At 33.7% G+C, this 13,212-nt stretch overlaps 1 protein-coding gene across 7 annotated transcripts; it reads left to right on the top strand.

Annotated features, from left to right (window-relative positions):
• Nucleotides 1-182: 182 nt before the first annotated feature.
• LOC145935390 (ral GTPase-activating protein subunit beta) lies at nucleotides 183-13,172 on the top strand. Of its 7 annotated transcripts, none has more exons than XR_014425216.1 (25): nucleotides 183-511; nucleotides 716-1,136; nucleotides 1,220-1,246; nucleotides 1,365-1,579; nucleotides 1,646-1,829; nucleotides 1,950-2,210; nucleotides 2,401-2,592; nucleotides 2,919-3,017; nucleotides 3,094-3,234; nucleotides 3,313-3,551; nucleotides 3,622-3,852; nucleotides 3,968-4,121; nucleotides 4,224-4,331; nucleotides 4,984-5,085; nucleotides 5,350-5,490; nucleotides 5,617-5,631; nucleotides 5,714-5,874; nucleotides 5,959-6,132; nucleotides 6,234-6,643; nucleotides 6,828-7,239; nucleotides 7,462-7,777; nucleotides 7,953-8,216; nucleotides 8,405-8,654; nucleotides 8,825-9,018; nucleotides 9,094-13,172. XR_014425216.1 is itself a non-coding variant. In XM_083036680.1 (24 exons), the coding sequence occupies exons 1-24, from the start codon at nucleotides 476-478 to the stop codon at nucleotides 8,949-8,951; spliced, it is 4,680 nt and encodes a 1,559-aa protein (XP_082892806.1). In that variant the 5' UTR covers nucleotides 183-475; the 3' UTR covers nucleotides 8,952-13,172. The 7 variants fall into 7 exon arrangements, 5 of the variants coding, with proteins under 5 accessions (XP_082892806.1, XP_082892808.1, XP_082892810.1 ...); XR_014425217.1 differs by having other exon boundaries at nucleotides 12,828-13,159; XM_083036680.1 differs by having other exon boundaries at nucleotides 8,825-13,172.
• Nucleotides 13,173-13,212: the final 40 nt, after the last annotated feature.

A 13,212-nucleotide genomic window follows, 5' to 3' on the forward strand; every position in this document is an offset into this window, starting at 1 on the left:
TGGTGTCTACATTGAATTTGTCCAACGTATCGATTGGCTATCGGCTATAGGGAATTTCTAGAATTCTTTTGCAGCCAATCAGAGCGTCGGAAAAATTTTGTCCAGAGATGTCGTTCACTTATAATTGCATGATCTATGGCCATTTTATTTTACAAAGCGCGAATTCTATTATATTTTTCAATGTTCATAGTTGGGGGCGATTATTTATTCCGTTGATATGTAGTTGTCAAAGCGCGATTGTTGTCAACTGTCAAATATGGTCAAATATATAAATATTTAAATGCCAATCTTCACGTGAAAGCGATTGACAATCCTATTGACAGTCAATGTCGAACGAAAAAGATAGACTATGTATATATGTATAAAGGAAAAATAATTTTCTTCTTTTACGAATCACGAATGTTCAATACTTGATTCGGACATTCAACTTGTGCAGCTATACTTTTCAAACTTAGGGCGTATAGTGCAATAATCTATGAATTTAGGCGTATTCAACAGAGTTAATCTCAAGGTACTTATAATTAAAAATTGAATTAAATTCGATGTTAATTATAATATGTTTACTCTTAGTTATGGAATTAATTTATGTTAGTTTATTTGTAAACATACGGTTTACATTATTTAAGAAAGAAATAGAGATAGGGAGACTTAACATATTGTCACTTTTCATATTCTTTATCAAAAATGGAAATCATATGAATGTATACATTTTCAGGACTCCCAAGGAGGAATGTATTCAGAATGGGCTTCACTGAGCACTCTGATCCAACAAGGTTCGGAGGAGAGCCAAAGTGTGCTCGAGAAATTTCCACCTGGTGCAGGAAAAGAAGTCGCATTATCCATAGTACGCCAACTCGCCGCAAATCTTGGTATCACTCAAGCAGGAGAGCCTAGTCCACTCTCCACCGACAAGGAAGTCCAATGGTGTATGGAAGTGATATGCTTTGGATTGTCATTACCACTGGCCGAACACGATACTGTCAGAGATTGCGTGAACATATACTGCGAGTGGCTCTCTGCGTTATACTCTACACCAAAAATTTCTGTACCCAGGCCAATCCTAGATGATTCAAACTTTTATGCCAGAAAAATTATAAGTCACTTCCACAATTTATTTGTACCAAGAAAAGGAGAAGGTAGGGCACGACTCGTTTTTATTTGTCACTACTTGCCAATTATTCTTTGTAATCCTTTTTAACTAATTTTTTTTTTCTCAAAGTCTGGCCTTTTTTGTATCAGGATCTAGGTAATTTATGATATCAAATGTACTCTTCTCTCAATATTTATTTATATTTATTTACATATTTTCTATAAGATGGTTTATTAATATCTATAATATTAAATCTTTCAATAAATATTTTTAGGTACAGATACAATAAATCGACAAGCTGTGCTGTGCCATCGAGTGCTGAGAACTTTACAACAAATTGCGAGAGGCCCGGCAATCTTAGAAAGAGAAACGTGGGAAAGTTTATTATTATTTCTCATTGGTATTAACGATGCGCTATTAGCACCACCAGCGACTAGGGAAGATGCAGGGGAACAATTATGCGAAAGAGTGCTTGGTGTATTATTAGAGGTGCGTAAATGTGCGACAAAATAAAATATAATAATTTATGCACAAAATAATTTTTTTTCTCTTCAGGTGTGGCTGGTCTCCTGTGAACGCAATTTTCCTTCGCCACCTTTATGGCGTACGTTACGAGAATCTTGTTTGCGATGGCGTCACAGATTAGCTCTGGTAGAACAATGGAATCGCGTTTGTCTCGCTCTTACAGCGAGGTTGCTACAAATCATGTATGGGCCAATGTTTCCCGAATTGAAAATAAGTATGTACCTTTCTCTCTCTCTCGTAGACTGATTTTGTTGTATTATACAAATAATTTTGATTAATAGTTTAGACATTATTTGCAATATGCAATATTACAAACAAGATCCTATTTTTCTAGGCGAAGAGGATATACAATTGGTACCACCTACTATGTCGGACGAAGCGGTAGCACAAGCATGGTACAGACTATTGCGCACCATCGGCGATCCTGTAGACTTATGTAGACCCGCTGTAGTCTCGCAAACACAAGCCTTTCTGCAATACGCTATCGCCAGCCCTAACGTCATAGATCCATGTCAGCATCCGTGTCTGCAGAGTTTGCCGCAAATATTTTTGAAAGCTATAAAAGGCGTAGCAAGTCAAGTCGATGCTTTTCTCGGTAAGTCATGTATCTCGAATTGAATATTAGAATAATATGAACACTCATAATCTCTCATTTCAAAGTACTATAATACACAAACTTGTAAAATATACACAATGGCAAGGCGGAATTGTAAAATCATATCACACACACTGTCAGCTTGTTCACGTATGGTGGCGGTTGCACATTGTCGCGAATATTTTTTTAGGAGTTTCACAGGCATGCTGTTGGGAGGAATGTTGCGTGTCCAACATTACGTCGGGGAATAGCGGTACCGGCGGCGGGGGTGTCGGATGGGACAGGTCGAGCGGCAGGGAGCAACCTCAGCCTTCCCCGACACCCCCGACTCAACGCAGACTTGCGAAAAGTTTCAGTGTCACTCCTTCTGCAGTCACTAAGGGTATTTCAATGCAATACTTTCTTTCGCTGATATATCTCTGATACTATATTGCTCAATCAATTTTACTCGATTACTTTCTCTACAAAGATCTGAAGCTACAATTTATAGCAATAGCACCCGTTTTGTATTATAATCTTTTCTTCTATACATTCTGTACTTTGTGTATATTATATAATTAGTTTTATTTTAAGTTTTATTCTAAGATACACTTGTTGTAGCAATCAGAATTAATGTTAGTCTTTACTCGGATTTTGATATTCCAGTTATTATAACGAAATATTTTGTACACATTTATGTGTCTACTTACGCGTATAAATATTTTACAGGAATTCCGAAAGCGTCCTTGATTGGATTAACAACAAGCCGGGTATCTAGTACACCGCCGATATCTAATTCCGGACCATCGTCCGCTTCGAGTACTGCATGTAATAATCAATCAATTTTACAATTACATTGCAAAAATATTTATATACCTTTACTTACACAATTATGATTTGACAGCCATGACCTCACTCGGCCAGGATATCAGACCTCCTTTAGCATCAGGACGTCCCAAGTGTAACAGCATACTGCATCTTTTCGGGGAATGGTTATTCGAGGCTGCGTTTATCGGTACCGATGGTTGGTCGCAGAATTTACCGCGTAAGTATTCATTCTGTATAATAAAAAAAAATTATTTTATATAAAATGCTGCCATTTATATAATTGTATTATGTATAGAACCGTCGGGTGCTTCGAAACGGCCATCCTCGGTGCTTGTGGACGGGCCGAGTTCGTTACAGGAAACCGTGAGCGATGTACCATCGACACTCTGCATAGATCGCTACGAGTCTGGTAGAGCGGAGGCTTTGGGCGCTCTGTGCAGAATTTTCTGCGCCAAGAAAACCGGCGAGGAAATCTTACCTGTGTATTTGGCTAGATTCTACCAGGCCCTGTATCACGGTCTCAAGATTGACGAGGTATACGAGCTCTTTGTCGTTTCTTTGTAATAAATTTAGAGATAGACATACAATTATGTGTTTTTTTTAGACCCGCGAATGTGGCGAAACGTTAGCAAGTATTTTGCTGAATTCAGCTGACTTGTTCCGTCTTGATTTAAACGGTGTACAAGTCTTGGTGCCGGCCGTGTTGTCCGCCCTGGAAGTAGTTTTGCCGGAGAAAGAGTTGAAGCTGAGATCTAATATAGTATCGAAATCGGATTTAAGAAGGGCCTCGATACATCTATTGATATCCATGTTAACGTTGCCTCTGCATTTTCAGGTAGATCAAAATATAATTTTGTATTTTTATATACCATTGCGTTGTTGAAAATTGGATTAGGTTCAGCGTGATCACGCAGAGTAGTCAATGTATTAAATCGTTCATTTTATTACAGAATCTTGCAATTAAGGAACTTCCGACATTTCCGAGTACAAATTCTTTCGAGAAAACTCCCGTAACATTTGTACAGTTGAAATCAAGGCTCATGAATCTACTCATAAATGCTTTGCAAGTGGAAACTGATCCTCAAAATACGCACATGTTGTTAGGTAAGTTAATAAAGTTATAAAATTATGTAATTTTCGCAATATATACAGTTATTAATATTTATAATCTATTAGATAAATAAATGTCATACAAATAATTTTTAGGAGCTTTGTTACTGAGTGTACAAGATTCTGCAGCAGCGGAAGAAGTGGAACAAGTTACGCAACCTGACACAGTAGCTAATGATTCGACATCTAATTTATTATCTTCAGGTTCGTTTTTGATTCTTAATGATTAGCTTGCATTCGATTAAATGCACTGTTCTGAGTTATCTAGTATTAATTCTCCTGTTTGTTCAGATTCTATAAGTGATCATAAGCGTTATTTTTTATTGTCCATCTCTCACTTGGCGAAAAAAAAGAAAGTAGTATAAATAATGTTTTATTGTTATTATTTTAGGAAATAAATATGAAATATCTTCTTTACAAAGAGTGTTTACGAAGAATATCATAAACGCAACGATATAATAAAAATAATCTGTTAATTTAAAGAAATAATTTTATTAATTTTGAAAAATAAAATAAACATATATTGCTAATGTGAAATTTGATAAAACTATTTTATTAACGCTTATGATCGTGATGGGCTTCTTTCTGATAAAGTAGCAAGTGTCCTAGTATACCGCTACTTTATTTAATACAGCAAATTCTCATTAACATTTATCAATAGCTTAATAAATGGGAGTAAATAAGTATGTGAGGACGCAAATATTTGAATTACATTGCTTAGAATATCACCTCTCATTGTATCGGCTTTACACGTGCTTATATATACATATAAAATATTAATTTTTTTATCATTATTACGAGTTGTGTTCTGTTGTGCATTTCGCCATTGTACCGTCTTATCATCGCTTATATATAGTCACCAGCGATTCAGCCAGTCAAATAAGTATATCCAGCGATCAGCGATCGATTGGCGATGCCTCTGACATTGCAACTCTTCAAGAGGAATGCATTGCATTCGGTAAATACAAATATTATCTACCTTGCCACACACGCTCATAAAACAATCGCAATTGGAAGACATTTGTAGAATATGAGTATTTCATTTCTGTTTGTCGTTTTGCATTGTTACATTCAAAAGTTCTTAAGAAAATATATGTAGGATTTTTTACAATTATAAATGTATAGTTTTAAGATACATATTTGTACAAAACACACACGTACAAAAAAAAGCATAATTATTTTCTATAGACTCGACGATTAAATAAAGATTATATTTTTGCAGATTCTGCCCATGCTCTCTTTGTACGAGCGACATACTTGGTATGTCATCGTTTGATTTCATCGTGGAAGAGTGACTTAAATATCTCTCTAGCGGCATTAGAAATGCTGTCGGGACTAGCGCGCACACGCATTCGCGAAACAGGTAAATAAGACCAAGATACACAAATAAAATCATGTATATTTAAGATTTTAACAATATATGTACGTTATATTTTATATAACGAATACGATACTTATATCTCCATCCTGTTTCTAATTCTGCATACAGCAAGGAAACTAACAGGTTCGATATCAGTTAAAAACAATTGATAGATCCAAAATAAAACACGTTGAAAATGCACATCAAAGTGTTGTGTTTGTCGCAGATGCTTTGGAATGCAAGAGAGCCGTAAAGTGGTTGTGCGACTACATTTCGTATCAATGTTGGCGTCCGCCACCAGCGCATTCTAAGGATCTTCACTCTTCAATCGTCGCAGCATTCAATTGCTTAACAACTTGGTTGACTGCTCATCCACAATTGTTACAGGTTGGTGATTATTTTTAAGAATTAATTTATTAGAAATTTTCTCATCTATTTTCTATAATTTATTGTCATTTTTTTGTATTAAAGGACAAGGACTGTTTGACTACGGTATTAGAAGTCGTCGAGCTCGGAGTGTCCGGCACTAAGAGCGTCGGGAAACCAGGAGAACCCATCAAAATGAAGGACGAAAAGGAATTGAAACCTGCATCTATGCGCGTAAGAGACGCCGCTGATGCGCTTCTCACCATTTTATTGGAACAGGTTCGTTCAAAAGTACAAGAGACACGTAAATCCGCGACAATGTGAATTAATCTTAGGAACAAGAGACAACTTGTGAAAATTCTGCATCCTTTTTTATTCAGGTCGGCTATTTTCCCAGTGCTTGCGGTGCGCAATCGCTCTCGTCGCTCTTGGACGAAGTGTCCCTGCTTCGACACTGCAACAGCTGGACCGGCGGACGCGTCGCGCGACAAGCCGCCGTCGAGAGATTTCGTTACTTTGTGTCCGAGAACGCGATCGTGTTGGCCTTATTGGAGGAGCCGCTGGGAAACGATCAGGATCCCCAGCCGACGGTGACGGTCCTGATCCGCGGACCCTTCGGTAGACACGCGTGGACGATGCAGCTCCGTCATTTGCCGCGTCATCGATCCAGCATCAGGAGTATAAACAGCAATCCCGGACGACCTTTACCTTTGGCGGAAGCCGCGCCGCGAATGGACTATAAGCCGAGATTTTTTCCGGACAACGTGGATCGTATTCCTCACTGTAAAGTGTAAGCGACTCTTTTTGCAGCAAGTAATCCAGAACAGTAGTAAATCAGAACTTTATATTCTTTAATTGCAGTTAAGACTATAAATATTCAAATAGACGATATTTCCTTCGATATTTAATTCGTATAAACTCAAATACATAAATTTATAAAATTGGATAACGATATTTTAATCTTTCCGTGACAGGGATGAATCGATACCGAGTCTCGAAGCAGTTATGAGCGACAATAATGCGGTACGAGACGAGCATCAAATCCTCGCGCAGCTCTTGGAACGTCAAATAACGCTCGAGTCGAAAAACAACAATAGTAATGTCAAGAGCGTGGAAGACAAAACTGACGAATGTGTGCCGGCCCAAGTCTGTCACGAATTCCAAACAGCTCGCCTATTCCTGAGCCATTTCGGTTTCTTAAATATGGAACCCAAGGAGAACGAGGATTCCAGAAACGGCGGGCTCATCGCTCTAGATCCAACCACTCCCGGATTCTGCACAGATTTAGAAACATTGGACAATATTAGTCCACGTACATGCGATACTGTTCATATCTTTTACGTAAAGACGGGTCAAAAATCTGCCTCCGAAATATTGTCAAATGTGGTAAGAGATATCTTTTTTGCTTATCTCTTATATTAATCATGTCTTATAATATATTTGTTTCGTATAATGTTATTTTGCAATTTACAAAAATCGATTGTTTCGTTATTTATTAAATTTTAAATTAAATATTATATTAAATGTTCACTTTGAGAGAAATGATATAATGTAATCTGTTGTGGAAAAAAATGTAAATTTTTTATACATCTATTTTTGCATTTATAGCTGCACGAAGAGAATGTATCGTCCAACTTCTTGGAATTTTTGAGCTCTCTCGGTTGGCCCGTTTCTGTATCCGCTCATGCGGGCTGGACGGGTCATGTGTCCACTTCGTGGAGAGTAACTGCACAAGTGAACGTACCACAACCAGCTCATAGCAATCACGGCGGAGCGCTATATAACGGTGACACTCATGTGCTATACTGGGCGGACGTGAGTTCAGAAATTGCATTTGTTGTGCCTACGCAATCGTATCTTATAGCCAGCTCGGATTCATTAGAGGAGACCAGTTATAACAGCGATACTAGTAGTAGTGGACAAGGTGAATCTTGAATGCAAAAATGCTAAAAAAATACATAAAAAATCTTTTATATACAAGGAAATTGCGTATTTTTCACTATACGTTGTTTTTGCGCGAGAAATCTTTTGTTATTAAATATCTACTTTTGTACTGTGATTTATAACACGTAATATGATTTTTCAATGACATATTTCAGTGTGGTTTGAGCGAAGTATTAGTGAAAGTACAGATACACGGAGTTGCGGCGCGTCGCAGAATACAACATCGAATTCTAGAACGATGTCGCTTGACTTGGAGAAACAGCCGTCCAGCTTGTCGGGAATAGGTCCGACGAATTCCTCGAGTGCGGATCCTATCAAACCTAGAAGGTCGACGAAGCAGGCTCTACCATCGCAAACTAATACAAAAATCATGGTTGTGTGGTTGGAGAGTCTAGAAGATCATACACAGTTCCCGATAGGTTCGTTTGCTTTCTTTTCAATATCGGTACACAAAGGGGTACATAAGGTGTTCTGTGAAAAACTCGCGAAAGCTTTAATTTAAATATTTTATTGTAACGCTAATTATATATATATATATATATATATATATATATATCATATATTTTTCTTTACATCGAATTAAATTATTTTTGTTGAATTAACATAGGCGATTTGCTCCCTTCCACTTATACTGGACTGGAGCAATCGAGGATACTGCAAGCTACTGACGTGCAAGTTATCTTCCTTCAAGCTCTCGCTAATGGATTAATGAGAGTCAGATTACAAGGACCGATTTCCAGAATTAATTTGGCAACACCTTTAATCGATGGTATGGTAGTGTCGAGAAGGGTCTTGGGAATTCTAGTTAGACAAACAGCTCTTAATATGGGACGTAGGAAAAGACTCGATAATGACAGGTGTGTGATAATATTAATAATAAAAACAATACTTTTGCAACGTATTCTGTTAATTATATTTTATTATACGTTTTTGTTATTGAAATTTCCTGTGTTATCTTTTTATATGAGCTTTTATTTTGGATAAAATGTATAAACATATGTGTTTATACATTGTATACGTGTTTCAGTTATCATCCACCGCACGTACGAAGACGTCTAAAAATTCAAGAGATGGTGCAAAAATACAAAAGAAATTTGACAGAACCAGAGTTATTAACACTTTTGTTCAGCAGCACTCAGACTTATCAAACGTAATAGAAATTTTCAACAATCTCATGTGAACTTTGCAATTCGGGATGGCAGTAGTTTAATCTTCGCTAAGGTAAGAAAGAATTATTAAAATTTTCAAATTTAAGAATGAATCATGCTGTTTATTTGCATATATGTTTATTTGTAGAATAAAGTTTTTATCTTGTCGAGATAACAATGATTTTAAATGTAAATAAACTTGTTTTCGATTTGCTGCATCGTTTTGATTACAAATTCTTAGTAACAGAAAAAGTACATTTTCTAGTTTTTATTAAAAAAATTTTATTACAATTTAAAGAATTCCATTACTGAATTTTTTCTCGGTTCTGCAGCATATATATCTTTGAAAATAACTTAATTATTCTCAAAATGATAAAAATCCGAGGATATATCGCGAAATTGCATTTAGCTAACAGCATAATTTCTTGTTAAAAAAAATAATCATTCAAGTAATGAAGAAGGTGATATTACATAAAAAAATATTTCAGAAATATATATTTATTATATGATTTTTATAATATGTATACAATGCATAAAATTTTGTATCAAATATTATTTCATTACTTGTAAAATTAGTATTGTAGAAAGCATTGTAAAATAAATTATTCATATACTTTATATAATTAATAATTATTTTAAAATATAGGACACGCACACAGTATAAAATGTATTATTCAACTAATTTATTATGTATTATGATAATATATATTCTATATTGCATCTTATATGCATCTACAACGTAATTATTAGAATAAGTATTATTGAATTCCCAAATAGCACTCGTCTGTTACGAAATTAAACGCAACTTTATTCAGTACATATGCACGATTAGAAATATTTACAATTACATATGTACTGCAGATCTGTTTGTTTTGTATATACATATGAAATTGTAAAATAACTCTGCCACATAATAAGAAGTATGTCGAAGTTAATCGATGAATCATTGGCTTTGTTTATCTGTATCAGGGCCGTAGGCTAAATAATATTGGATGAAACTTTAACATGAAAAATAATGTCAGCTCACAATCTTAGTGCAACGTACATTTATGACTTTAATGAAGACAGATTGGTATATAATATTCATTATATTATTCATAATATTCGACAATTTTATAATTGTATCGCTAAAAGAATATCAGATTTTTAAAGCATTGAACTGAAACCGGCCCTGGTCAATTGAATCAACTGTCTTAATCAATGATATGTTCCAATGTTTGGCTCAATGCTATAGAGTAGCATTAGTAAGCATAAAATATTTTTCTCTAGCATTAGTAAGCGTTAAAATATGCTTATACCGAATAATTTTGCATATGCAGCATTTTTCGAATATAGCTGATAGAATTCAAAATTAGAGATGTATTTTGGCGAAAAAAGGTGGATGACTTTATACGAAAATAAAATTATCTCCAGTATTAATTTAATCATACATATGTTTTATATTTATATAAATTTATATAAATTTTATATAAATTTATATAAATTTATATAAATATATTATCTATAGTTGTATGGAAATTTTTCAATAATTGTTCTAATTATATATAGTGTGAAAATTAAGTATATAACAATAAAATTGAAACGCACCGTCTTGGCGTCTTTTCTATCAAATTAAATATTACATCATGTTAACTAATCATTTGGCAATATCGTAGTAATGTCGAGTCATTAACGAGATATAAATTATATGCAGGCATATTTCACTTTTGCATTCCTTGTATTTCTTATCCTATCTTATTTATAGCTTTGATGTCTCCAATGTTTATCTGTCTTTCCTACAGTTTATATTATATGTATTTGATGTTTAGAATTGCACTATGTAGTGCAACATTAAATTTGAATAATCCGTATTTCTTCTGCACTTTTCGCGATTGCTACGTATTACGAAATATGTTTTGATTGCATTTTTCGTATAATGGCATCATATCTTATGAGAAAGAAAACGCGTCTTATAGAACACTTTTGTATAGATATTTTTCTAACTTTTCGATTGATGAATACATGCATATTTCGATTGATGAATACATTCGATGAATACATGCATTACCGTTGTATTTATATATATTTATATATACTGACGTCATTATTTGAACGTAGTTATGTAATACGAACTAATTTTGTCATTCTTAAAATATTTGTCTCTTACATAATTTACGTTGAAATTGGAGACAAACAGATTTCTCTCCATATAAAATTTTTGTGCGTATCCTTGTATGTAAATTTTGTATACCTGAAATATACTACAATGTAACAGTAGATAGCGAGAAGAAAATTTAGCATGCAATGACTCAGCAGACTTTATCTAGAGTCTAGAAGCAATGTATTGTCATTATAATCATTATATCCACTGATTGTTAGCGTACGCACACATCGAATCAGATGCACGAATCCATTGTCTGAAATCAGTGTTTCGTATCATTATAATCACGCTGCCTAAAAAGTGCGTGGATATGTGTATATGTGTATGTTATATTTGCAAAAACACGGTGAATTGCCTAGCTGACGCAAGCGATTATACTTATTGTAGGTGCAGTTTTTTTTTTGCACAAAAACAGATATCATTTATCATAATTATACGATAACGAGTAGTAGCGTAATACTTTATTGTCAAATTTTACAGTCACACATTCTTGTAAATTTTAAAAATAGAAAAAAGACATGATACATATAAATAAAAAAAAAAGAGCAAAGGGAGAAAATTATAATATGAAGGGAGATTTTTTACTTAAGGAGAAAACTATAAATCAATCATTATTTTTAAAAATTATATATAATGTTCCCTATAATGTTTTTACATTATTTTTCTATATAATATATATATTTTTGTTTATTTCTATGTAATGTAATTTCATAAAAATTGAAATATACACTTTGTGTATAAGTAAATATTACTATATATATATCAACTACAAATTATATTTTTATAGTTTCGTCGAATCGTATTAAATCTACAATCTTTCATAATAAAATTTTCATTTGTCGTATAAGTGCAATTGCAATTATCACAATTGTCTTTATATCAATATCTATATCTATTATGACTTTATCTATATCTATATATATATATCATGATGTGACACATTTTTAGGTGATAATGTTTCACAATAATGACATGTCATATATATATGTATATGTTGTGTGTGTGTGTGTTATTCCTTCCAAAATAAAGACTTAACGAAATGATGACACACATTTGCAACACGTCAGCCTTCCGATATTAATATGAGAACTGATAAGAATTTATAACTCATTTCTCGGATATTTATATGCCATGTCATTGAATTATATTTGAATATCTAATTTTAATCGGATATTATACTAATACAATTTCGCTGATACCATCAATATAAATTTCGCTTTGTAGGTCTCGATAAGAATGTGTGACAATAATCTCTGTGTAATATATATTTATTTATTTTATATTGGAATAAAATTAATTAAAATTATATACATTTTTAATATTTGAATTGCAATTTTATTGTAATAATATGTTATGCGTTAACTTTGCGCAATTAAATTACTCGAGCATTTCGCAATCAATAAACTTCTCAACGAGAGACAACGATATATATAATATACATATACGTATATAGTAATGTCAGTGATATATTATGGGATATATGGATAGCAGGATCGCTCTGTATATGTGTGTGTACGTGCATGCGTGTACGTAATTCGTGCTTAAAAAGAGGGGCTTATATTCTCTCACGTTATGCGTTTAATATAAGATCATCAGATTCTCCAAGGTCTCTGTTTACGCATTCAATGTTGTTATATAAATGCGCTCTTTCGCGATAGTCCGGTATCCGCCTATATGTAAAAATAGATTCACACTTACAACAGATAACCGTATATCGTGTAAGTAAACGTTTTTATTTTCAGACGTCTCTATGAAAATTATGCGTAAGTAAGAAATAAAATAGAGAGGGATAAAAAAAGATTTCTGTGAAATTGACCGAGAATAACACCGAGCTGCTTAATCATGTACATACATCTACTTATATCTATTAGTAGACTAGAGAGTTCACTGTGAATAAATTAATAATAATTCTCAGGTAAATGTATACTGAAGAACGAATAAGTGGTTTTTTGGATAGATAAATCTGCAACACGCAAAAAAGAATTTATTATTAAAACACAACATACAGATACTTTATGCTCGAATAAATTAATTTTTTTGTACGTTCGAAATGTATATATTTGCATTTTTACGAAAGAGATAAATCAAGAGTTAATGACAATATATCTATTGTTAATCGTATTTTCG

Source organism: Prenolepis imparis, unplaced genomic scaffold (assembly GCF_030444845.1).
Source record: "Prenolepis imparis isolate NDT839.2.m4 unplaced genomic scaffold, iyPreImpa1.0 SCAF_4, whole genome shotgun sequence".
Classification (NCBI taxonomy): domain Eukaryota; kingdom Metazoa; phylum Arthropoda; class Insecta; order Hymenoptera; family Formicidae; genus Prenolepis; species Prenolepis imparis.